This window comes from Cydia strobilella, chromosome 23 (genome assembly GCF_947568885.1).
Source record: "Cydia strobilella chromosome 23, ilCydStro3.1, whole genome shotgun sequence".
In the NCBI taxonomy this organism is placed as follows: Eukaryota; Metazoa; Arthropoda; class Insecta; order Lepidoptera; family Tortricidae; genus Cydia; species Cydia strobilella.
Genome location: NC_086063.1, coordinates 7,205,026 through 7,232,529, shown reverse-complemented (window position 1 = coordinate 7,232,529; position 27,504 = coordinate 7,205,026). Strand labels below are relative to the sequence as shown.

The window sequence follows — 27,504 nt, the reverse complement described above, 5'->3', positions numbered from 1 at the left end:
ATATTTTGGAAACTTTGGTAATGTATATATATTTATGCCCTTGACTGTACCATAAATATCTTACCGGGCATTGCCACGCCACGTGTACTTCAAAATAGCATAATCTGCATGATACTAGTTTACAGGTAACTTTGGCATTATTTCATACGAATAAATCAAAACAATTCTATTAATTGACTGGTTACAAATCGGAAGAGAAAATGAGGCCAAATCCCTATTTTTAGTCTCAGCTCACGGTCAGAACGGATTCACGTTCACATGTTTATTTTCTTCGGAATAATACGGACGTTATTTAAAAAGTTTTAGTTCTTTTTGCAAAATGGCGGCATACGATTGGCCGGTGGACACGGTGAATTTGCCTGTAATGAAGGTTGTGACGCCTAGATGTGTTGATATGTGCGGGATATATGGCATGTAAGTGAAATTCTTATCTACACAGACAGCTTGCAGGCGGCTCTCTCTCTCATTCTCTCATACGCACTTATTAACTTGGAAAGGGACAGATGTATACATATGTATGAAAGTACCTACAAATAAAAAAAATGCCATGATCCATGTGTCTGTGTGTGTGTCATGGGTCTGGTTTGTCCTGCCGGCCTAGCCAAGGTAACAATCGCTATCGCTTCGCCATCGAATCGCTTTGTGTCTCTCTATCACTCTTCCATATTAGTGTGACAGGGACAGCTGCGTTTCGTTCGCTACGTAGCGTTAGCGATTGGTATGTTGTCTACGGGGCCTGGTACACATATATAGGTATTATATTACGTAGGTTGTTTTTGGTAGTATTTCGGTGTATGGTGGCGCCGCCTAATTACTGTTTTTTGATGGACATTTTTCATACATAGAGATTTGGCTCCTTTATACAGTCTCCATGTATTATAGTTTGTCAAAGGACTGTCTGATTTCAAACATAGACAGAGAGAATCATACTATCTTTGTCTTACAGTAGTACTAGCACCCAAAAGAAAAGGATGAGTATAGTTTTTTTTTCTTATTTACTGACAATTTGGTTTTACCAACTATTGTTGATTTTATTCCATAACTTTCCAGTGCAAAAAAAAAAACCAAGACTAATTTTGAATTTCGTTCCCTACCGATCCCCGTAAACGCTTATTCGATCGAATGTCACGTCAATGTCAAAATTGTCAACAAAACGAAAATGTCAATACAAAATTCACACTGATTTTCTCATTTTCTCAATCACAAAACAAAATTCAATAGCAGTGCACATCTATTTGGTTATGGCGTAAATTAAAAGTGTAAAAATTAAAAATGAGTAGCCCCGATAAAACCTCAAAAGCATCAGCTACAAGCTTGAAGTCCACCGATAAAACCTCAAAATCTCAATCTTCTTTGAAGTCTGCTGAAAAATTGTCAAAGCAAAGTGTGAACTCATCTCGAAGCTCCCGAAGTAACTTCGCCGAACCCTATGTCGATAATTACTATGAGACCTGCCAAGATCCGGTCTTTATCTACGGAGGGCCGTTTATCCAGGTTAAAAGGCCGGATCCGTTTATCGATTCGGTAACGCCGATAAACCTGGAGTTACAGGGCACTTTCAAACAGTTAGTATTTTCGGAAATTATCTTATAATATTTATATTTTGTTGGTCTTGTGTTATATCATGGTTTTGTCATATTCTTATTAAAAAACAACAAATTCCTATTGGAATCATCTTAATTTATACCGTTTTAACTATTTTACGTAACTTAGAATGCAACAGTAAACCTGATCAAAATCATGATGATATAAATGCCCCTTGAGTCTTTCAAAAGGTCATCCAAAAATATATTAGAAATAGCTAAAATGCAGCTACCAATCAATATTTATTTGTCTGCCCTATACCTAATAGTTTATGTATTTTCTACAATTCAATTCATCTAAATATTTATTATATATTTTTTTTGTTTTAAATTTGTGCAAATATATTATATCTATTCTACAATTGGAATTATTATCATCTTCATCTTTTTATTTTTTTATTATACACTGCTTCTTTTAAGAAAAGATTGGTGACGTATCACCTTCCTGGCATTGTCACTGTTCAAAGGAGCCTGGGCTCCACCTGACAACTAATTCTATCTGTCATTTGAATACAGGCCAAAACTTTATTAGGGTGGAGTCGAGTGGTTCATCAATATACTTGTAGAAATAGCCTGGTTTTAACAATTTAAAAATATTTATTGTATGTTGCTTGTTGTATCCAATATACTTTAAAAAAAAACCGGACAACTGCTAGTCGGACTCGCCCACCGAGGGTTCCATACTTTTTAATATTTGTTGTTGTAGCGGCAACAGAAATACATCATCTGTGAAAATTTCAACTGTCTAGCTATCACAGTTCATGAGATACAGCCTGGTGACAAACAGCTGGACAGCGGAGTCTTAATAATAGGGTCCCGTTTTTACCCTTTGGTTACGGAACCCTAAAAAGAACACAAATATATATTTTTTAAATTTTTCCATTGATAATGATAATGTTGCTAGTTGGTAATTAATACCTTTCCGTTGAATGCAACCTGTGAGCAGAAAAAAATCAATGTTCTATGAAGAAGCATATTATTTTATATTTGCAAACAATTGGCTGCATTACATGTCGCAAAACATGATTGTTTGACACAAACATGCCATTGCCATATAATGTCAACTAAGCCAGTGTATATCATTCCATTATCATTGTTATTAGTTTAATGATACAATTACTTTTAATCTTAGTTGTCATTGTGTGTCATATTTACTTATTATTAGTTACTTCATCTATAAATCAACAGTCTTGATTAATTTATAGCATTTTCTAATGCTAATGTGATGTTTCCGTAAAGTATTACGTTTAAAGAAATAGTAGAACCTACGGAACCAAGCGGCTTTAACCTTTTATAGGGCACACTTGGATGTTATACAGCAAAAATTACCACCCTATAACATCATCTTTTGTATTTTTTCCTTATGCATCATTATTAAAGTAAAAAAAAATATAGGTATGTGAATCACAGTAGAACCCATTTAATACATGTTAATTGTTACATTTAACAAAAAAAATGCAACAATTTTCATCTGAAAACATTGAAGTACTAAAATTTGTTGATAATTGAAGAAAAAAAACCTGAGTAACTCAAAACTTCAATAAATGAAAGGTCATTTATTTTCTCACGGTGAACTAGAACACCCTCCAGATTAGGATGCGTTTTTGACTTTTGGAAGCGGGTTTTACTGTATAAGTAACACTTTTTTTTCATACTCAATGATTAGAAATTCAACTACTTGCCCTAGACATAAAAGGAATTGTTCTTTTTCTCAGAAGTAAAATTTTACCTGGTGTCTGTACATTTTTTTTAAAGTAAGTAAATGCTGATTGATAAAGCAAAAAAGACATTAAGAGAAGGTCATTTTTGCTTAGGGGTCATCCATTAATTACATCACACGTTTAGGGGGTGGGAGGGGTTCAAGAAAATGTGACATGTTGTGACAAGGGGGAGAGGGACGTCACAAACCTTGTGACGTCACTTTAACTTCTCTTGTTATCAAATATTGTTTGAATTTTTTTGTGTCTCTACAGTTAAATAATATGGCTTACTATGATAAATCGTTCTTATTCGTGTTTTTTTACATTCCTAATCGATTTCATGTTATAAAATTACAATATTGCTTTTTTAAAATAATTTTTTAAATTAAAATAATGATCCTTTATTTAAACCGCTGATTTCGTTGAAGACAAAATTGCCAAATATGTGACGTCACACCAGGGGGAAGGGGGTTGCCAAATGTGACCAGGTGTGACAAAAAGGGGGGAGGAGTAAAAAAATCGTCAAATTCGTGTGACGTAATTAATTAACCCTTAAATGCATGATTTTTTGTATAACTTTTTAATCAATTGAAATAGATGTGTCATGTTGTATAGATTGAGGGAAAAATAAAGAAAAAAATCATAGTATTAAATATTATGTATTAAATATATGATGCATATATACATCATTATGCATTTAAGGGTTAATGGATGACCCCTTAGCAATTCGAAGTACGGTGACTGCCCTTACTGAATTATAAAACTAAAAAATTCACCCTTTAAAAGTTACTTTAAAACCTACGTGTTTTCTTCTTTTTTTGCTACGAAAAAACGCTATCTATCTATGATCAATAATGGCAATAACCTAAAAATGAGTTTTATTTAAAGAAAACTACAAAATAGAGCTACTAAAATCGCTTTAAAAAAAAAAGAGAATGTCTAATGTTTGTCTGTAACATTCCGTGTTCAAATTCAAACATCACGCCCGTGCCATACTGACTCTGCCGATGCTAAATAAACTTCGGCTTTATTCGGAAGCATACAAAGTACAAATTAGCTTATCAATTTTAGCTCGATGATGCGCAGCTAAGTCAATCAAGTCAATTACGTAACGTCAACGGTAATTTCGTCATCATCGCCAGAGCCCGGATAGCTCAGTCGGTAGAGCATTGGACTTTTAATCCAAGGGTCCAGGGTTCAAGTCCCTGTTCGGGCGGCTCTCTTTTTGTTTTTGTTTTTTCTCTTTTTGTATATTTTTTTGTTTTACTTGTGCAATATTATTTTTATTCAGGTTATGTTATTTAAAAAAGTTGATGGTTAATGATGCTATTTAAAATTATGAAATTTTTTGTTACAGGAGTTTTGCATATTATTCTATGAAAGAGAGAATTCCAGTAATTCTGACCAAAGTTATAGATGGTTTATCTAAAAGGGTAAATATTATATTTTACTTATATTTTTTATTCAGGATATTTGGATCAAATATAGAAAACGTATATATAGGCATTAAGATTTTTTTGCTATTTTATTATTAATTAATTAATTTCATAAGATACTTTGTAAATGTATTAATAATTATTAATTACATTTAATATTTCTAATGTGCCAAAAAAAATTGTAAAATTATTACATATTTTATTTTTTATTTAAATAACTGTAGTGTTCATTTAACTTTTTTTATTATGTAGAACAATTTTATTCTAATATTGTTGATGTTTTTTTAGGGTGACCCAGACTCAAGAAAACTGATAGAATACGTAGCCAGGCTCAAAAATGAAATAGTCACCAATAAGAAATATTCCAAATTCGAGGTAAATCTTCATTCTTTATTCGCTGCGTGCCTCATCATTCATCATTTTTGTAGATGGCGATACAAAAATTATAAATGATTGTTTACATTTTGTTTTTATAGTTTTTACTCCTCGCTTATTTTAGTACAGGTGAATTCTGCCAATTTCGAGGTGTAGACTTTTGACTTTTGTGTAAGGATAAGCTGGGAACCTAAAACAAAAAATATTATGGACATGGACAACATGTTTACATTTTGGCTATGTGCATATTAAAATTATGATTTACTTGACTCCTGGCACATACAAAACTAGGAAGGAGATTTAGGGCATTAAAGTACTAAAGTACAGCGCCATCTAGTGAGCTCTCTGAAATGGTTCAAATAGTCACTATGACAATGAAATATTCTATTAGGGGCCGTGCGCGTTGCCATCTTGTGCCCTGAATCGGAAACATAAACTGTACATTGACATTTGACACTTCACGACAAAGCAAGTGCTGCCCTCTACAGTCCACGTACGTTCTTGTTCATTGGAAGCTTAAATTAGACAATAACACTTCTCGCCAACATTATACAGGGGGGTCTCATGTGCTGCGCCCTACAGCACCCACGCTCCCTATAGGCTTAGCAAGCGAACACCTCGACATTATCTCGCGGGCGAGATAGACTATATTACCCGCATTTTTAAACTGTATTAATTAGATTGGGACGATAGTATATCTCTCCTGTGACACACTGTCGCTGCGCACTCGTGCTAAGTTTACTGACTTATCGCTCGAATATGCAAGAGCGAACTGCAAATAGATGCGGTAGGTACGCTGGCTTAAACTTTTTTCTTTTCAGGTGGATACAGATGAGGCCATTCAATGGAACGAGTGGCTCGACTCGCGGCAAGCGAATACATACTTCACAGACGTATGGGTTTTCGCAGAATGCTACGTGTACAGGAGACTCAGAGAAGGCGTCGAGCTAATGTAAGTTGAACCAAAGATAGATATAACTCCGTAATAGATGGATACAGTCTAAGGAAAAAACGTGCCTCGAAAATCACGAAAATTTGATTCTCGATCAGATGGCACCACTAGTTTTGGCCTACTCTCGTAATTTTAACGCATATCAGTGAAAAAACATGGGTCAAAATCATATAAAAATAATTAGTGCAAATAAAAAATCATTTATCCATATTTAAATACATTTTAACGTATTTTTATAAATCTTCATTTTTAGTTTTAAAGTATGTCGATAGATGGCAGTGAATTTACAGTGGTTACAAAATTTACTATGACAGTACCGCTCTATCTTATTATATCCTCTTCGGTTGAACCTTACTCGTCCTCAGAGTGATTAATAGACTTTTAGTCTGAGAAAAAAATGGTGATTCCCAAAAAAATGGTGATGGTGGTCTTCTTCAGTCACCCGTTGACCACGAACGCTGTAAAGGGTTCGAAACGTTGGGATGTATTATAAATTCAATATACGCGATATAATCCGTTTTCATAGTTTTATTTCATGGTTACCGCGATGGTAACTGAAGACAATATTATGGTGATTCCAAATTTCGCTGTACTTACATTATGCGGTAAATTTGGTTGTCAAAAATTGGCGTCAATTACTACAAATCATCTTCGGCTTTTAATTGAGGGCACGATTTTATCTTGGACTTTATACCTTGATAAAAATTAACTATATGTGTGTGGTAAAAATAACTTATATCATACCTTTGTTACAGTCCAAGTCTAAATGACTTCGATCCCTTCGGCGATCAGAAGAGACAAGCCTTCGAGGATGGGAAAGAGGCTATGTGCATGGTCGCGACGCAGTTGATGCCCTTGTTGTCTCCGAGTGACAAGGACAAGCGGAAACAGGACTTCATGACCTTACTGAAGGTAATTTATATTTTTTATGCAGGCAAAGTAAGTTTTATGAATAAGGGGGATAATGTAGATGGGGTAAAGTTGTCTGTTAGTAGGCAATGTTGTCAGTGGGTGGGCAAAGTCATCCTTAAGTGGGCAAAGTCGCCTGAGAGTGAGTGTACGCAGACCAATCTATAGTAACCTTGCGTGACATTGAATTTGATTAAGTACATATTACATTTCTTGCTACGAGATTGACCGTAGATTATCCACGATCACAATCACAAAGATCATCTTCAATCAAGAAGATCTTTTAACATGAAATCATTTGACATATTTTTAATTCTAATCAATTTTGTTTTAAATTTTATTTATTTATTTAATACCTAGTTTGTATTATTATTTTTAAGTCTATTTGTATTTGTGTAACCCTAATTGTTGTTTCTGATTAATAAATATTTTTTATTAATAATATTTATTATTTTAATTAATTTTAATTTTATTATAAATGGTGATCTCATTGTCAAAGGTTTGTATTGTGTCGATTATTTGTGCCATTTTCATCCAAAAGGGTATTTATTGTCGGTTGTCAATAAGGCGCTGTTTCCATATAGCTTCAATTTTAAATCAACCTTATCGACAAGCGACAATGTGGTACCTTTTGATTGAAAACATCACATTTATGTAATGTTATTGCAGGCGATTATGGTGCAAGTAAAAAATCTTGATGTATGTGAAATAGGGATTTAATATCCGAAACTGATACAAGGGTTGATATTCGCGTTTATGTATATAAGACGCGTGCGGCGCTGTGGCGGCCGCTGGAGCTAATGGCTTGTGGTGGGGTCCGTCCCCCGCGCGCCCGCGCCCCGCGCGGTAACTTGTTGTCGTAGACATGCTGGGGGGCCGTTGGAGGAAGCTGAGGTGTCGGTAGCATTGGCTGGCGCTGAAGCTTCTTCCAACATCTCATCATTGTCATCAGGGAGGGGGCACACCTTATTCAGTGCCCGTCGTTCGATCCCTCTGATCGTTCTAAAATCGCCTACCCTGGCGATTCTGTCCTTGCCATAGTATAGTCGATGGACACGTGCAAGTTTCCATCTCATGGGAGGTAGGTTATCCTCTTTAAACACTACCATAGCGCCTTCCTTAAGATCTCTGTAGGGATGTCTCCATTTTGTTCGTTTTTGTAGCTCGGAGAGGTACTCATTTTTCCACCTCTTGGCAAAACTGTCACGCAGCGACTCGAGCAGCTGATAGCGCGTCTTTATGCCCTTTCCGGATGCAGCAGGAGGGGACGCCAGCGAAGTCAGGGGACGCCCGATGAGGAAGTGCCCTGGTGAGAGGGGAGAAAGGTCGCTGGGGTTACATGTAAGAGGGGTAAGGGGTCGGGAGTTAAGAACTGCTTCAACTTCCGTGCAAAGGGTACTTAACTCCAGAAACGTTAAGCTAGAGTTACCTATTGATCTTTTTAAATGATATTTTAAGCATTTAACATTGGCCTCCCATAGCCCGCCGAATGTGGGGGAATAAGGGGGATTAAATATGAACTGAATGCGCTCTTCGGCTGTGTAATTATATATGGACCTCATGCCTGCTTGTAATGCTCGTCTCAGTTCATTGTTTGCACCAACAAAATTAGTACCGTTATCGCAATAAACTTTACTCGGTCTTCCTCTACGCGAAATGAATCTGCGAAGGCAGGCAATGAATGCTTTAGCACTAAGGTCACTAACGGTTTCTAAGTGGACTGCCTTAGTCCAAAAACAAATAAATATACAAATGTAGCATTTGCTAATTCGATTTCCGCGTCCTATTTTGCTTGAAATTGGAAATGGACCACAAAAATCTGTTCCCGTTATAGCAAAGGGGTAGCTAGGAGTAATTCGACTAGCTGGTAGGTGGCCCATCAGCGGCTCCATGGCTTTGGCTCTAAGACGAGTGCATATTACGCAGCAGTGATATATGCTTCGTGCCAACGTTCTACCTCCCAAGGGCCAAAACTGGTCTTTGAAGCTTGCCAGGAGTAGCTGAGGGCCAGCGTGCAGTAAGCGTAGATGCTCGGCTCGCATCAACAATTTTGTTAAATAATGTTTAGCGTGTAGTAACACTGGATGCTTTTTATCATAATTATATTCGCTATTATTAAGCCGACCACCTACTCTCAGCACGCCGACGTCATCAAGAAAAGGAGACAGCTGTAACATATGGGATGAGGTAAGTTTTTTATTATTTTTTATTAGTTTAAGTTCATCTTTAAATGACTCTGACTGGGCTAGTTTTATAAGGTAAGTTAAGGCTGAACTAAGTTCATTTTCTTTAAGGGGTCCTACTGATCGATTATGTTTTTCTTTGATTTTACAATTACTTATAAATCTGTGGACATATGCAATTATTCTTTTTAAGTGTAATGAGCTTGAATATCTTTTTATGTCAATTAAGTTATTAGTTTCATTGTTTTGATTTATGTTTGATTGTAAGACTTTTATTTCAGGTAAAGCGGTCTCGGTGGTGGGGTTTTGCGGCCATTGAGATTCGTCATGTTTCAGGAAAACTGGACCTTCCCACCACAAAGATGACTCAACAAGAAGACTTGGAGCTACTCCTCTCGAGGCCAGGTCAGCGGGATTTTTATCAGTAGGTACATGTCGCCACGAGTCTCTAGAGGTAAGCTCACGAATCTCATTCACTCTGTTACACACGAATGTTTTAAGTATTTTAGGGCTTGTTTTTATCCAGCCAAGTGCTATAGTGGAGTCGGACCAAAAAACCTTTTCCTGTATGGAGCAACGGAGAGCTCCGCTGACCTTGGAAACGAGTCGAGCGCCCAACAAAGCTGCTGCTAATTCAAGTTTAGGTATGGTCTGAAGTTTAAGGGGACAAACTCGTGTTTTTGCGCAAAGCAATCTGACAGTTATGGAGTCTGAACTATCCGTGGTGCGTACGTATACGCAAGCCGCGTAAGCGTCTTTAGACGCGTCTACAAAACAATGGATCGCACAAGCGACAGGAGATGAGCATTGTACATGCCTAGGTACAGAAACTGAAAGTAAAGCATGCAAGTCGTTATGTAGTTTTAGCCACGTTTTCTTAATGTCCGCGGGTACCTCCTCATCCCAAGTCAACTTGAGAGACCACAGTTTTTGAAGTAAGATTTTAAGAGTTATAGTGCAAGCACTTAAGAGCCCAAGAGGGTCAAATATCTTACAAGTGTTAGATAAGATTGTTCTCTTTGTAGCTTTTTCATCTTTAGGAATTGGTTCTATTGCAAATGTAAGATTGTCAGTGTTTGGTGTCCACTGTACACCTAGAACACTGGACTGTTTACTTAGGTTTAGATTGTCAGATACTGGCGAATCCTTAAATATTTCAGGGCAGTTGCTACGGAATTTATGCACTGGAAAGCATGCCGAATTAAGTGTGCCTACTACTCCGTTGAGTACGTGGCACAAAGTTTCTTTACTGTCTGCACCTGTTAAGACATCATCCATATAGCAATCACTTTTTATGACTTCAGATACTAAAGGATCCGGGCATTCTAATGCGAGCTGTAAAAGGCACCGTGTGCTTAAGAACGGTGCCGAGGCCGTGCCGTATGAGACAGTATTTAATTGAAGCACTTCTAAAGGCTTTGTGTCATCTTCGCGCCATAATATTAACTGTAAGTTTCGTTGCGAATCATGAATTAGGATTTGGCGATAACATTTTTCTATATCTCCCGTAAAAACATACTTATGTTGACGGAACCTGATCAAAATATTAAAAAGATCGTCTTGCACCACAGGGCCTACATATTGTATGTCGTTTAGGCTCTTTAAAGAGGCGCTTTTCATACTTCCATCGAAAACTACTCTCAATTTGGTACTTTCACTATTTTCTCTTATAACGCAGAAATGTGCTAGGTAATAGCCGAACTTCGGCCTATCGATTCGTATGAGATGACCTAAAGACTCGTATTCATGTATAAAATCACTATATTGTTTTTTTAAATTAGGATTTTTATTTAATTTTTTCTCTAAGGTATAAAATCGCTTGGCAGCACCTCGGTAAGAGTCGCCTAATGACTTTTCAGGGGTCTCTTTCAGTGGCATCTGAACTGAGAACCTGCCATCTGGTAAACGGTAAGTATGAGCTTTAAAGTGCTCTTCACAATACTCCTCGTCAGCTGACAAAGGAGCCTTGGCTTCTGGAAGTTCTTCAAGGTTCCAGAACCTGGTTAACTTTTCACTGATTTCTTTTGTGAAAAAACAATGAAGTTTTTGTGACGTTATAGAATTAGGAAAATTAGCTGGACTTAAAGGACCTGCTACGATCCAGCCGAATTCTGTACTTACAAGGAGGGGCATATTTTTTCCCAGACTTATTTTCTCCAAACATAATAGTTCGTAAAATATTTCGGCACCTATCAATATATCAATATCAGAAACTTTATGGAATTCAGGATCAGCGAGCTGAATATGTTTAGGTATGTTTAGTTGACTAAGGTCTACGGGCAAGTTAGGCAACTGATCTGTAATTTCATCAAGGACTCCGCAGTGTAGGGTCACTTGGAACTGATTGGACAGGGAGCTGACAGTCACGTCGCATTGATCGGATACTGAGAGTTTAATGTTTTTTATGCCCGATATATCTAAAGAATCGGGTTCAGGATTCCCTAATCCAAGTTTATTTTTTAGGTCTTCAGTAATAAAGCAAGTTTGGCTGCCTGCATCAAGGACAGCGCGTGCTACATAATCCACATTTGTATTGGGGTTGGATACCTTAACTAAAGCGGTACCAAGCATAATCTGCTTACCTGATCGGACTGTTAAAGCCCTAGGCGGTTGGTTGACTACTTCAAGGTCATTTGATGTTCCAACCGTGGGTGTCGTCGCAGGCAAGGGTTTAGTTACGTTATTTTCTTTATGCAATAATGTATTATGCTTCTTATGACATAACCTACATCCTCCTAATCTACAATTACGTGTTTCATGTCCGCGTCGTAAACAGTTGGTGCAAAGATTTAACTTTAAGGCTTCGCTCCACTTGTTTTCGAGCGGTAAAGATTTGAATGATTCGCAGTCTATGATTCTATGACCTTGACTACACATTGGACACGATAAACCTACCGGTTTAGAAGTTTTAGACGTGAGGAAACTTTTTGAAAATTTGCTATGTGTGAATGAGCCTTTATGTTCATTTTGTGTGAATGAGCCCTTATGTTCATTTTTTGGTTGACTATCTTTAGGAATATGAGAGAAGCTTTTTTCATGTCTATTAGCTAATGTTGTTTCTAAAATGTCCGCTCGATTGCGAAGAAACTCGATAAATTCGTCCAAGAGTGGCAAGTCGGAGAGATTATTTCTATGCTCCTCCCACTTACCACTGGTGGTCGAGTCCAGTTTACTGGACACCATAAATATAATGAGCGTATCCCATTGGTCAACCGGCTGTCCAAGCGTGGTCAGTGCCCTCAAGTTTTTGGTCACAAGGTCAATTAAGTATCTTAAAGATTTATGTGATTCTCTGGTTAAAGGTTCTATTTTAAAGAGAGCCTTCAAGTGATTATTAATAAGAATTTTCTTATTATTGTACCTCTGACATAACAAATCCCATGCGACCTTGTAATTTTGTGACGAAAATTCAATAGACTTGATTACAAGTGCCGCGCTCCCTTGTAGGGACGATCTTAAATAGTGGAATTTGTTTATGTCTGGGATAGTGTCATTATTATGTATTAATGACTCGAACGTGTCGTGGAATTCCAACCACAAAAAATAATTGCCGTCAAATATCGGTAATTTGATAACGGGTAATTTTACGTTTACGTTATCCTGACGTGAGCAACTACTGTGCGAACTTTGTTTATCCTCATTATTTATGGGTCGCAATTTTAATAATGTTTGAGCACTGGCAATACCACTGTAAAACCGTCTTTCAGTTTTCTCTCTTTCTCGAATTTGTTCATCCTGGTCAGGAGAATATAGTTCTATTTGACTTTGACATTTTTCAAAATCATAGAATAAAGCTTCCATTTTTACACTTCGCAAATTCAATTCATTAAATCGCGCTTCGGAAATCTGGTCAGGTTGTATCCGTTTCAACTCTTCAATAAATTGTTCAAAATGTGTCAATCTACCTCTAATTGAACCGCGCTGTTTAATTAAATCTTTAAGCTTTAATTCATTTTCAAGCGGATTTATGTCTACGCCGCCGTGAGGAGAAGTGGGTGTAGACATTGTGTAAATTTATATTAATATTTTTTATATGTGAGGCACTAAAGTTGAAATGGATAAATAATGACCCAACACAAAAAACGGTAATAAACAAGATCTAGCGAAGGGCAATCAATAAACAAGATAAGAAAACTGTGCATCAAACCAGGCAGGAGTTCCAGGTGCGCGGAGACGCCGCGCGAAACTAGGTCAAGTCTCGCTCGAACAGCTGACGCGAAGTAGGTCGGCACTGCGGAGAGTAGGCAGTAGGCACAGCCGACGCGAGCGCAGTCAGTCCGATGTATTTATCCTGGAAATGTCGGCCCGAAACGAAATGAGCAATGATGCAAGTATATAAGGTATATAATGGTTTGGACCTTTGAGGAATAAACACTATCTTTAATAATGTGAGAAAACAATTATTTACTTGTAACCACTTAATTTTGCTAATTTAAAGTTACTTAAACTAATTGCTTTTATGAAGTAGCTCAGCGAAATAATATTTAAGGAATGCTTTGTATAAAGAAAGCGTGAACAAGGGCGTGTTCGGTGCACAAGCACTTATTATTAAGTATTTTACGTAAACAACAACTTAAGATTAAATTATAATTTTAAGCAGTGCAAATTCAAGATGCAATGCAATTAGCACTTTATGACTTATATATTACGGTTGATTAGCTCTAGCAGGCCAACGAATGAAATGCTTTTAATTTTAAATGTTTTACTTTTATAGTGATTTTAATGCTGTATTTATTGCTGTATTATGTATAGGCGCGTAGCAACATAGGCGAAGAATGCACTCAAGATAAGAAATATGATTACCGGAATCCTAAAATTTTAATAAAAGTCGTATTTATATATTTTTTGGAATAAAGTACACTAAGCACAAAAATCAAAACTAGGATAGTTAAAAGGGTAAAGGATAAGAATTGGGCACTCCCCTGGAAGTAGTTCGCCGTGGAGACCCGCGTCGCCGGCGTGGCATCCAGTCCAAAGGTCGCGCTCGGTAGTTTCTTTGTTCTCGCTTCTCGAACGTTCTGGCTTCCCTGTTGCTAAGCCGCGTACGCGCAGATGTCTTGAGGTAACTAGTCCGTTCACGGTCGCCAAAAACTTGCAGGCGATTATGGTGCAAGTAAAAAATCTTGATGTATGTGAAATAGGGATTTAATATCCGAAACTGATACAAGGGTTGATATTCGCGTTTATGTATATAAGACGCGTGCGGCGCTGTGGCGGCCGCTGGAGCTAATGGCTTGTGGTGGGGTCCGTCCCCCGCGCGCCCGCGCCCCGCGCGGTAACTTGTTGTCGTAGACAGTTATGATTAATTTTAATGTACTTAGTATCATGTAGCTATGATGATATGATGATACTAACAATGTTTTATGAAAGTTTTAATTTTCCGAAATAAAGTTTTTTTTTTAAAGATACGTTATATAAGTTTTGTTCGCAGATCTGCCTGTGGTCCAATAAATGCGACCTTTCGCTATCCGTTGGCGAGCCTGTGTCTTTTGTGTCTGGCGAAAAGGGAAAAGACCCGTCTCAAATGCCCGCCGTAGACCCCTTCCAAATGGTCCTCGATTTTAAAGATAAGGTACAGTACAAACAGTAACACTCTCAACTGTCCATCTGTGGATCTCGTGCCTTTCGTAATAAGGTTTACGAACTGTCAGTTAACAGTGTGGGCGATGGTACAGAATAAGTAATAGTATTATCATACAGAACGGCCACGCACCGCCCCGCCCCGACTCGAATTACCTCGCCCCGCGACAGCAGATTGACGGCCGTTTGCCGACCGCTCAGTACTATTTTTAAGCAACTTACTCACACTATGACGCATGACGCGTGTACAGACGTGCCGTTCACACATAAAAACGCAAGTGATTTTTGATGTATAGCGTGTCCGCCCTGTGGCGATGGTACACACGCTCTTAGGCTGTTTTCGAGATCTTACGTAAATATATTACAACGGGTCATTAACTTATTTTAAGTCGAAAATTGCTCTACATGTTTCACTCCGTACCGAGTAGCATCATCGGGAGCTTGCGTTGGCGGACCGGCGCAGACTGCCTGTGTCTTACGTAAGTTTTGTGATTAAAATCTTACGTAAGGTGGTCTACACTTAAATTTAGCAAGGCCAAAGCTGATTAAGATATATTTGTGATTAATGGTGATGGGCAAAGCAACCAGAATTTAACCTTTTTTGGGCAAAGTTGTGTGAAACAAATGTAAACTCTCACTGTCAGTTGGCGAGCCTGTGTCTTTACTGTACGGTGAGAAGTGAAGAGATCCTTCTCAAATGCCCGCCAAATGGTTCTTGACTTATTATTAATTATGGAACGAGAGACTATCGCGTATAATAAAATTTTACAATTTACCTCCTAATTTTCGAGGACGGCGTTGTCCCCGTGGTCTCCGAGATTATGACTGCTTTGTCTATGGTCCATAGACTATGGAAGCTGCACGTCAACTATGTTGCAATCACAATACAATGTCGATTGCTTGGCTCCATCCATGGATCCAGAGATCGCACGCTTACGATCGCTAAATAATATCCTTTTCTAGGGTTCCGTACCCAAAGGGTAAAAACGGGACCCTATTACTAAGACTCCGCTGTCTGTCTGTCTGTCCGTCTGTCACCAGGCTGTATCTCATCAACCGTGATAGCTAGACAGTTACAATTTTCACAAATGATGTATTTCTGTTGCCGCTATAACAACAAATACTAAAAAGTACGTAACCCTCGGTGGGCGAGTCCGACTCGCACTTGGCCGTTTTTTTTTTCAGTTGCTGGCGGACGACACGGCGAAAATAGCTGACCAAGTGGTGGCCAAAGCAGAAGCCATCGGGAAAGCGATAGCCAACGTATGTATTCAAATAAAATAAATATTGAACGCAAAACAACCGTGTCCCATTACCTACGTAAATGTCCCAATCGCTTTTTACCCCATTTATAAAACGTCTCTTCCTGTCCTGAAAAGGTCCTTTTATAATTGGATATAAACTATATGGCGTTATTCCTGAAAAACACTTTTCCTTATTTCTCAATTGTGTTATTTAGAGAGGGGCAATATTTAAAAACGCTGGGATAGTATTTTCAGTTAAAGAAAATAAAGAATAAAACTAAAAGATTAAGTCACAATTTTCCAGCCAGGTTTCAAAGTCAACGAAACTGAATTTAATGTGAGACAACTAGAGTTAGAGACCAAGACAAGTGTGCAACGATTTTGATAGCATACGCAGTGCAAGTGTTATTTTAAACGTCAAACGTCTATGAAATCATGACGTATTAATAACACTTGCACTGCGTATGCTATCAAAATCGTTGCACACTTCCTGGTGTAACTCTAGGCTTCGAAAACTTTTTTCATTAAAGAGGCATTCAGTCCAACTTTTTACAAAACAGTTTAGGTAACACTCAGTGGCGTAACTAGGGGGGGGGGGGGGCAGGGTGGCCAAGTGCCCCGGGCGCCATCCAAGGGGGGCGCCAAAATGGGCAAAAGGCAGCAGCAGGGAAACTTTTGTCAGTCGTCAGGGGGCGCAAATTTGGTGACTGCCCCGGGCGCCATATCCTCTAGCTACGCCCCTGGTAACACTGCATTCATAGTCCCTGCTTGAAACTACGTTAATATTTCAGAACACCGTATTCAAAGCAAAGTGCAGTTGTCACAGATTGGCCAAGCTTGGCGGAACACGAATTTGCATGGACGAGGTTTACTATTATTAATGTTTTCTTTTGTAGTTGGTATAAAATTAAGGCCCTTCTTAACTTTACAACATACTATTAAGAATGAAATACTGCGTATTGCATTAATACTGTACTGGCAAGTCAAATAATTTAACGGATTATTGGTAGTTGAAAGTAGTGTACAAGTTTTCAATTTTTACAAATAGAAAAGAATTTATTAAATTGAATTGAATTTATTAATTTTATAGTAGTTATAATAATAAATTATAAAAGTAGCTATAGATTTGTACTTATTATTTGTTATTCTTAGTTTGACCTGTAAGTATTTATTTAAACTGGTATTTGTGACGTTTTCAACCAAAAGGTACCACATTGTCGCTTGTCGATAAGGTTGATTTCTAATTGAAGCTATATAGAAATAGCGCCCTACTGACTGACAAGCGACAATAAGTACCCTTTTGGTTGAAATGGCACATTTTATGAATAGTTAAAGTTATCAAAACCTGAACTCCAGTATAGCACCTTAATTTGGCTGCATTCCAAATTGAACCATAGGGGCATGGCACACTACGTCCGATTCGCACGTCGCTCCTAAGTTTGAGCGAGACAACGCTATGCGCGTATTATAGCGACGTCCCGCTCTCGACGTGTGAATTGGACGCAGTGTGCCATGCCCCATAATCACCCCATAATGATAACGTTAAACGGTACAGTTTGAAGTGTGTGATGTAGCGGTAATTTTCGTCGTGCGTCGTGAATCGTGATCTCCATCGACATAGACGGCTCAATGAGGGCTACCGCTTTTAATTTCGTCGTTAGGGGCGCTAGTGTAGATGGAGGTCTTTCAAAATGTCAAATGCATAGAAGTTTGGGGTTTTAAGCTTTTTTATCTGGAATATTCATTCCTTATTCATAATTGTGGTAAATCTTTGTCCATCTTTGATTAATCACTTTGGTAAACAATAGATATAGCTCAATAAATGTTAGCGGTTTAAAAAAAGTGCCAACTAAAATATATGCAAAATTAAACAGGTCGAAAAAATGGCACATTTAGACGTAACGTTAAAATACCTTTGTGTATATTAGAACGTATTGAATTTTGATCTGTTTTTCTGGACCTACATCTACAGTGGCGACAACCGGTAAGCACAAAAACGTTAGCCCTCGTTTAGAGTGCAACTAAACGTATTGCTTGTCGAAACTTATACCGTTTAACTTTTTCTTCTAGGCACAAAAAGAGGCTCTAGCCAAAGCGGCAGCGGATAAGGCCAACAAGGGCAAAGGGAAAGGGCCTCCGCCCCCGCCCCCGCCCCCTCCGCCGGCGGAGGGCGCGGAGGGGGCGGAGCCGCCGCCGCCGCCCGTGCCCTGCCCCGCTAAAGTTCTGGTGCCCAGCGCCGTGCAGTTTGGTAAGTTGTCGTAGATATACAGGGTGGCTAAAAAATAAATGGATTCCCGTTGCCAGTGAGGTTTTGGGATTATACTGAGCAACTTTTACTATGGTACCAACCACGAAATAGCGAAAAAAAAAAATTTCCTCCCATAGAAAATGGACCAGCCAAAATGTATGAAACAGCCAAATTTTTTATCGCGATTTCGGGGTTGGTCCCATAGTAGAAGTTGTTCAATATAATCCCAAAACCTCCCTGGCTACGGGACAGGTACACGTCCGTGTAAAAGGCGAACAAGGGCAAAGGCAAAAAGCCTCGCATTTCTAACGATCTTTTCTTTGTGAAGCTTTACATTTTCTAAAATTCAAGGTCCTTCAACAGTTTACGTAAAAAATTATGAATGTTAGTAAAATCCTTTTGATTTGATCTGTTATTTGCAGATATCGTGTGCGATAACGCTGGTTTCGAGTTGTTCGCAGACTTGTGTTTAGCGACCTGGTTGGTTGAACAGAAGATTGTAGAAAAGGTAACAACAATCAGAATAAATGATGCTGGTTTCTAAAATAATATTTACCTAAATACTTGTATTTCAGATACGGTTCTACGTGAAGAGAATACCCTGGTTTGTCTCAGACGTTACACCGAAAGACTTTACGTAAGTCCATGTGTGTTTTGTTGTTAGATAGTACTAGTTTTTGCCCGCGACTTCGTCTGCGTGGACTTAGTAAAAGCAGCTAAAGTATAGCGCCTGGAACAATTCTCATAGCAATTCAATTTGAGCATATTATGCACACAAATTAGCAGGCACTTCAATAATTATCTCAATTCCACCCCGCTTTTTACTTTCTTAAGGGATGATTTTCGGGATAAAAACTATCCTATGTCCTTCTCAGGGACTCAACCTATCTCTATGCCAAATTTCATCTAAATCGATTCAGCGGTTTAAGCATGAAGACAGACAGACTTTCGCATTTATAATATTAGTATGGATTTAGTGCATTGCAAGATATTTTTAGTACACGAAGTATATAATAGTACATTTCGATGCTAGTGCGGAAAGTATGTCATTACTTCACGAGTACCGAGATATCTTCGGCTCGTGGCAAGACTCGGGACGAGTGAAGAATGACATATCCGCACGTGTATCGAACGACGTTTTTTAATACAGTTGCGAAAAAATAAGAAAAGCAACAAGTAAGGAACGGAATTCGAAACTTTTATATTATTAATTCTGTATGACATAATTGACATTGACATTATGAAGAAGTGTTTTTCTAGCTTTTATTCGACTAGAATAGATATTGTTATTATTATTGAACCCACTTAAATGAGTTTTTTTTTTCAAATGCATGTTCTATAAGACAGAAACAATTGTAAATATTAAAACATTGTACTATTATTACCTAAATATCTTTATTTGTGTATCGTATATTATAACAATATTTCGTAATATGTAACTAACAACTATGGATTTATGTCCGAAATAAAATTCTTTTATTATTATATTTATAAAAACAATATCGAATGTTGCCTTTGGAAACTTAAAACATTCTTGCAGTAAGAAAATACGCCTCTTCTTTGACAGGCGTTCCGTTCCATTCAGACAACTTATTAAGAACGGTTTTTCAACATTAAAAAATAAATGTGTTATAATACTTATAATGATGAAGAGGTAAGTAATAAAATATGAAATATGCATATTTTTCGTATTCTTTCAGTAGGTTTTTATGTTGATTACGACGTTTAAAGGAAACTAATATTAACACTCATCAATAAGTAGTCATGAATTGGAACAAGTAAAAATTTAAAAAAATTGGAAAAGTAATAAGCACTAGTTCGCGAAAACCAACTTTCCGCACGCTAAACAGCCACGAAAAGTAGCACTGTTTGAGCAACTGTATTAAAAAAGTTAATTAAAATTATCAAACAAAAAAAAGTGACACCAGCTATTGTTCTCAAGTATTTTAAATTAACAGATTGTGCTGTTAAAATTTAGTAGTAGAGTTATATTTACATTTTAGGAGACCTATCGAATAGCCTAGTTAAGTAGTACATAAGTGATGTATGTAATTGTTTCAGAGAGGTAATCCAGATGTGTTGCAACGCGCAATACAGCAGACAGGCGCCTCCGCCAGAACCTAAGAAGCCACGTAAGTACTGTCATTCTGTAATTCACTGTTGCCGTCATAACCGGACCCTGCGCGGTGATTCAGACTGCCCAGAACTGGTGAGTCGACTCGTGCGACTACATGTACCGGACATCCCCAGGATAGCCCTCAGACCGCGGCGACGCGATCTGTTGGCTTTGCCGGCGAGACGCACCGTGTCGCGCCTCAACTCTCCGCTGCTCCGTGCCCTCACACAGTTGAAAAATGTTTGAAAAATGAAAAATGTTTATTTCTTTTAAAACATACAGGTTATTTTACAATGGTAAAGATCTCCTAGTAGGTATACAATACCTGTGGCAGGAGATCCTGCTCATCCGTTATGTTACGAGTAGTTACCTATATAATAAAAATAAATGAACAAAAAGTACTTATATTAAGTAAGATTAGAAGCTTAAAAATAACAAAAGTGGAAATTGCATGATGTTTTTACTTATGTGTGTGTGTGTGTGTGTGTGTGCGCGCGCGTGCGTGTGTGTGTGTGTGCGTGTGTGTGCGTGCGTGCGGGCGTGCGTGTGAGGTTCTTATCCATTCAGATACTACTTTCTTGCACTTATATTGTTGTAAAGCATATATGTTAAATTTTTTATTTACAGTTGAATGCTCTCTTGGCATCAGCACCCGAGTGCGACCTGTTTGCGTGGCGATGGGCGTCTGTGAGAAATGAATGCCTGAGATTCTGTGAGGTGATGGATGCGAGGCCTACATCCGTGAAAGTTTAATTAGTAATAGTTATTTGTAATTGTGTTATTTGTAAATATTTGTTTGTACCTGATTGTTATTTTTAATAACCTGTTTGTTTAATGTTAATTTTAAGTTTCATGGCGCATTGGATTTCTGTAAAGTCATGTTACATATTTTCAAAAAAAAAAAAAAAGATCCATTTTTCGCGTAGTATAGCTAAACTATTAAGGCCGTTCCATCGGTTAGCCGCTGTCACTGTCACTTTTCGCAAGAAAGAACGGGAAAGACCATGCGCGCCAAGTTAAAACAATATCGATTTTTCGATATCCTAATACTTCGTTCTTTTCGCATTAGAAAGAAGGTAAGCGATATTAAAACACTTTTAAAAAATAAGTCACGTAATATGTAACAATTATAAATCATATATACGACCATTTACTTTCTTTTGCTTTCACATGTAATAATTACAAATTTAAATAAAGCATTTTTCTATAAAAATAAGTTACATTGTTTACCTTTTTTCGAATGCTGAAAAGAAACGGTAGTTAAACAACTCCATTGTTCTCTTTTATACAGTGGGGTTGGTTACCGAAAGCACGGCTTCCGTACTTTATTTCCCCTCCTGGTTTCCCGCGATATAGGCGAAGCCTAGTGCGTGACCCCCGACATACTCTGTAACCTGTATACTTGGAAATATATACTATTTTATCTGATCTATCTATCTTTTGTCGGATAGACGTACCCGAAACATTATTCTTGAAAGAAGCAAAAAATATAATGACTATATATATGGGTATTGACAAAAATATTTTATATTTATTTATTATAAGTACATTATATTTATCATATATTGTATTACAGTGGCCGAGGGCGAAGCACCCCCACAGGGCACGAACGTCACCTCAGCGGAGCTCCAGAGCCTCGGCAGGAAGTTCCAGCAGTACTACGCCGACGGCATATTCGTTGTGTCGGTGCGTTATTTCCCGAAATATCATATGAGTAGTAAATTATTCAAGATAAATCGACATACTGTCTATCTGTATGACTGTCAGAAATGTGCTATTAAAAAGATTTGAACAAAATACGCGGTGACAGATGATTTCGGGTCTGCCCACATCAAAGCTCACGGCTCTAATACCGCTTAAATTTCAAACACTGATTTTTATGTTTATTTAAACTAACACGATTTTCACTCATAATTTGACGACCGGTCTGACCTAGTGGGTAGTGACACTGCCTGTGAAGCCGGTGGACCGGGGTTCGAATCCCGGTAAAGGCATTATTTGTGTGATGAACACAAGTATTTGTTCCTGAGTCATGGGTGTTTTCTATGTATATAAGTATGTATATGTATTTATCTATATAAGTATGTATATCGTCGCCTAGCACCCATACAAGATTTGCTTAGTTTGGGGCTAGGTTGATCCGTGTAAGATGTCCCCTATTATAATTTTTTTTTAACTTAAACTGGACCTAGTCACGTTCGAAATGTCAGGCCAAATAATAAACGTAAGTGCACGTGATTAAGTCCCGTTTAGGTTTTGAAATAACTTAGCTTTTTATTTGTTTACATTATTTTCCAATGGATTAAAGTCTAATCAGATCCTCTAGCTGCAGCTCTTTAAAGGTGCGTTAAAACCAACATTAGTACGAAAAACTGGCGAAATTTACTGCGGATGGCTCTTCTAAAAAGTTTGTCGACGTCTAAATTGGACTATACGTAGGTATATATGCAGTTTAATCAATTAAAATTCATAGCCACAGCGTAGGCGAATGGGGGCTTCGCCCACGGCCTCACACTTAGGGGGGCCTCGCAAAGCCAACCCTTTTATTACCTTGGGAAAACACATTGAAAAGGGCCTCGCAGATATGGTTTTCGCCCACGGCTAGATTGGTCCACGCTACGCTACTGGCCACAAACCATACATTAACAATATTTTCCAGTGTGAAGATTTCTGGACATCCCCCCACGTATTCAAAGACATGAAGAAATACGACTACTGGCTGTACCGCAAACTGCAGTACGCTGTGGCTGTTCTATTCAAAGGCGACCTGAACTATAGGAAGCTGCTTGGAGAGAAGAATGTTCCGCCTATTACACCGCTACTGCAAGCGCTGCAAGGTATCTTATCTTATCTTAAGTGGCAGTAAGGAATCTTATCTTATGAAGTAGTACCCCAAACTGCAATACGCTGTGGTTGTTCTATTTAAGGGCGACCTGAACTATAGGAAGCTGCTTGGAGAGAAGAATGTTCCGCCTATTACGCCGCTACTACAAGCTCTGCAAGGTATCTTATCTTATCTTAAGTGGCAGTAAGGAATCTTATCTTATGAAGTAGTACCCCAAACTGCAATACGCTGTGGTTGTTCTATTTAAGGGCGACCTGAACTATAGGAAGCTGCTTGGAGGGAAGAATGTTCCGCCTATTACGCCGCTACTACAAGCTCTGCAAGGTATCTTATCTTATCTTAAGTGTCAGTAAGGAATCTTATCTTATGAAGTAGTACCCCAAACTGCAATACGCTGTGGTTGTTCTATTTAAGGGCGACCTAAACTATAGGAAGCTGCTTGGAGAGAAGAATGTTCCGCCTATTACGCCGCTACTACAAGCTCTGCAAGGTATCTTATCTTATCTTAAGTGGCAGTAAGGACTCTTATCTTATGAAGTAGTACCCCAAACTGCAATACGCTGTGGTTGTTCTATTTAAGGGCGACCTGAACTATAGGAAGATGCTTGGAGAGAAGAATGTTCCGCCTATTACGCCGCTACTACAAGCTCTGCAAGGTATCTTATCTTAAGTGTCAGTAAGGAATCTTATCTTATGAAGTAGTACCCCAAACTGCAATACGCTGTGGTTGTTCTATTTAAGGGCGACCTGAACTATAGGAAGATGCTTGGAGAGAAGAATGTTCCGCCTATTACGCCGCTACTACAAGCTCTGCAAGGTATCTTATCTTAAGTGTCAGTAAGGAATCTTATCTTATGAAGTAGTACCCCAAACTGCAATACGCTGTGGTTGTTCTATTTAAGGGCGACCTCAACTATAGGAAGCTGCTTGGAGAGAAGAATGTTCCGCCTATTACGCCGCTACTACAAGCTCTGCAAGGTATCTTATCTTAAGTGTCAGTAAGGTATCTTATGAAGAAGTACGACTGTACCGTGTGTGTACCGCAAACTGCAATCCCCCCCTCCCTTAACCTGCTGCTGAAAATCAGCTCTTTAGAAATAATCGCTTTTATCCAGATTTATAATTGCCGGCATTCCTTAGTACATGTTTTAATACGTTTCAGGCTTCCAGCCGGCACCATTGATCGCGTGTCGCACGGTCAAGTGCGATCTGATCTGCGGATTGAAGAAAGGCAGGGCGGAGCAACTCTTCAAGATCGATCCTAAGTGGATGCAGACTGGTGACTATGGGTGAGTATCACATTTGTATACTAGAGAAGAGAATAAGGGAATAGGGACCGTGCGCGTTGGAGGGTCTGCCATCTTGTGGCCTGAATCGGAACCATAAACATGTACATCATATGACACTTCACGCCAAAGCAAGTGCTGCCATCTTATGGGCTACACATTTACGCCTCGCGCCAAAAATCTGACGTCTCCTGTGCTGCCCCCTACAGTTTATGCACGCTCCCTATAGGCCTTTTTCAAATGTTTCAAACTGGTCTCTATTGTTTCCCATTAAGTTTTAAGTCATAATTATATTGTTTGTCCGCATTTTCGTTAGTCATAATTTGGTTTTTTTTACAGAAACGCGTAATTTTTCAGGATTGTCATAAAACAAACCTAACCTATCTATAGGATAACCTTACCAGAATCCTGAAATTTCATTTTCATTTCATTTCATTTATTTATTTGCGTCAAACACATAAAAATGCATGCAAATACAATTTAAAGAAAAACAGATCACAACAATACATATTAGAAATAATAATACACAACATCTTAAAATTAGACAGGTAAGTTTAAAGAATAAAACATTAATACAAGGATCACAAATAATAAAAACTATGTAAAATAAAATAATGTCAAATCAAATATCAAATTATTATAGAAGAGCAAAATGCGTTAGATTAGTAATAAAAGAGATGTCAGGTACATTGGTCAAAAAACTTATCATAGTATTCATTTATGGAATAAAAAGGACGGCTCAAGAAATATTCTTTAACTGCTTTGTCAAAAGTTTTAAAATCTGTAAAATCTAAAATGTTAACGGTTTCAGAATTATGACTAATGATAATCTGACAATCATTACATTATGACTTTCAATAATTATGTCAAACAAATTGACCCCGTTTCAACCTCGTAAGGCCCACCATACAATGTTTCCCTATTTTTAATTTGAATCTTGTTGTATAGTAGATAAGGGTGACTTTCGTTTGTTTTAGAAAACAAAAGAAATGCTACCTTATGTAGTTGTTGAAACTTTCAAATTAGATTGAAACAGAGTGTACATTGTAATGCACATTGGGCCTCGAGGTTAAAGGTAATTTTTTCTTATAAATAATTAATTTCTACTCTATATCAAATATCTATACCAGAAAAAAAGGCCAAAAAGGGTAAGTATAGGCCCAAATGAATTTACTCGTATGGTTTATTAAAAAAAATTGTCTTCCATTTTTCCTTATAAAATAATTTAATTCTATTCTAATCTCTACACTGCAGCTCGAAAAAAAATCAAAAATGAATTGCACTTAGTTAGTTGATGCTCAATTAAAAGTTTCCTTTAACCTTTTCGACGCCGTGTCAAATACAAAAGCAGTCATCCAGACGCCACGTCACCCGAAGTGTCAAAACTGAAGTTGCTCTGTAGTCTATGACCGATTAATCGGTCTTTGGCGTTGAACCTACGGTGCGTATATATCGGTCATTGGCGTCCAAAGGTTAAAATTGTTTCACAGCATGGAAATTTGCGCCTCGTTTCAATCTGCAGTTGTATTAAAAAATATATAAATAATGTTGTGTCACAGGGTGATCCAGTTTTGTCCGAAGGCCGAACCTCTCAAGGTGGCCGACCGGCCGTGCAAGTTCTACTGCGCCGAGTGTCTCGGCCTCACCTGTCCGGACGAGGGACCCTTCTGGTGATGTCGGGTGAGCTTGTTATATCCAATATTTTTGTCCCCTCAAAATGTCCCTTTGCTAAATCGAGACCCGTTGCCGTGAGAACAGTTTAGATTTTTTCTTTTCTTTTAACGATTTTCATCTTTGCTAGGCCCCCGTCACAAAACGTTGCTTTAAAAGCCCCTTGCGAAAAAATCAACAGAAAACACTTCATAGAATGGGCACGTAAATAATAACAAATATATTTAAATTCACAGATATTTATTTGTTACTGTCAACCGGGGTGAATAGGGATAAAACCTGTAGTGAAATTTACCTGTTAATTTCTTAAAAACTATTCAAACAAATTGTATCATGCCGTTGAAAATAATAGATTTTGTATGGTGGAACTGAGCTAATGTAAACCTTACTTGAAAGTGTGAAGGTTACTTTGACAGCGTCCGCCATAACACCTATAGTTGTCCTTGGCGCAGTGGGCACGACTAGTAACGACGACTTTAGGTGTTCTTGGCGTTCAAAAGGTTATGAAATTGTCAGGTGTGATTCTAAATTATACAATCACCCCCGTATACTTATTCACCCCCGCCATCCTTATACACCCAGGTTGACGATTTTTTTTTGTTCCAGATATCGCTGCATACTCTTTTTATATACAAATCAGTGCAATTATAGAATAGTCATATTGATAAAGTTCATCCGTTTTTGCCCTTAGAATTCTATACCATGTTGTAAATAAAATATTTTAATTTAAAATTTGTCATTTTATTTACACCTTCATACAAAGCCGCTTCCCATATTAACACTAGCTACGGTCGTAGCCAATGACATGGGTTTCTCGGTATGTAGCGAAAAAACTTCATAGAGGACGACAACGTGTCGTGATTAGCCCGTTTAGCGCTAATCACGACACGTTGTCGTCCTCTAGTTAAGAGTGCCTAATTTTCTAAACAAAAATCTGAAGACCATATCGTCAGGCGACAACCAAAACTCATTATTTACTAAAAAAATATTAAACAAAACAACCTTATTTCGGTATATATATATGGTTCATTATGGCTATTAACTTGTGGTAGTAATTAGAGAGTTTTGGTTGTTACCTGACGATATACAATAATTCGATTATCAGAACAAAAAACATTCAGATTCCTATTAATTTATGATTCGAACATTCAAACCCCGTCTCGTACCAATGAGTATTTCGGAACTTATGTTCGAAATATCATTTGATATTTACCAGTCGCTTTTCGGTGAAGGAAAACATCGTGAGGAAACCGGACTAATCCCGGTAAGGCCTAGTTTACCCTCTGGGTTGAAAGGTCAGATGGCAGTCGCTTTCGTAAAAACTAGTACCTACGCCAATTCTTGATAGTTGCCAAGCAGACCCCAGGGTCCTATGA

The 27,504-nt window shown here is 38.0% G+C and overlaps 1 protein-coding gene and 1 non-coding gene across 3 annotated transcripts; both read left to right on the top strand.

The window, feature by feature from the left end:
• The first annotated feature begins 260 nt into the window (after nt 1–260).
• LOC134751877 (damage-control phosphatase ARMT1-like) lies at nt 261–26,860 on the top strand. Of its 2 annotated transcripts, XM_063687414.1 has the most exons (17): nt 261–414; nt 4,641–4,716; nt 5,008–5,094; nt 5,916–6,046; nt 6,802–6,958; nt 14,570–14,710; nt 15,904–15,981; nt 16,754–16,828; nt 18,033–18,210; nt 18,633–18,718; nt 18,786–18,847; nt 20,272–20,342; nt 21,903–22,012; nt 22,986–23,163; nt 24,334–24,460; nt 26,017–26,137; nt 26,735–26,860. In XM_063687414.1, exons 1-16 carry the CDS (start codon nt 320–322, stop codon nt 26,129–26,131), a joined length of 1,767 nt encoding a protein of 588 aa, XP_063543484.1. In that variant the 5' UTR covers nt 261–319; the 3' UTR covers nt 26,132–26,137; nt 26,735–26,860. The 2 variants fall into 2 exon arrangements, with proteins under 2 accessions (XP_063543484.1, XP_063543483.1); XM_063687413.1 differs by lacking the exons at nt 261–414; nt 16,754–16,828 and adding an exon at nt 1,125–1,565.
• Nucleotides 4,427–4,499, top strand: Trnak-uuu (transfer RNA lysine (anticodon UUU)). Its single transcript has one exon. It is a non-coding gene; the product is annotated as a tRNA-Lys (tRNA).
• Nucleotides 26,861–27,504: the final 644 nt, after the last annotated feature.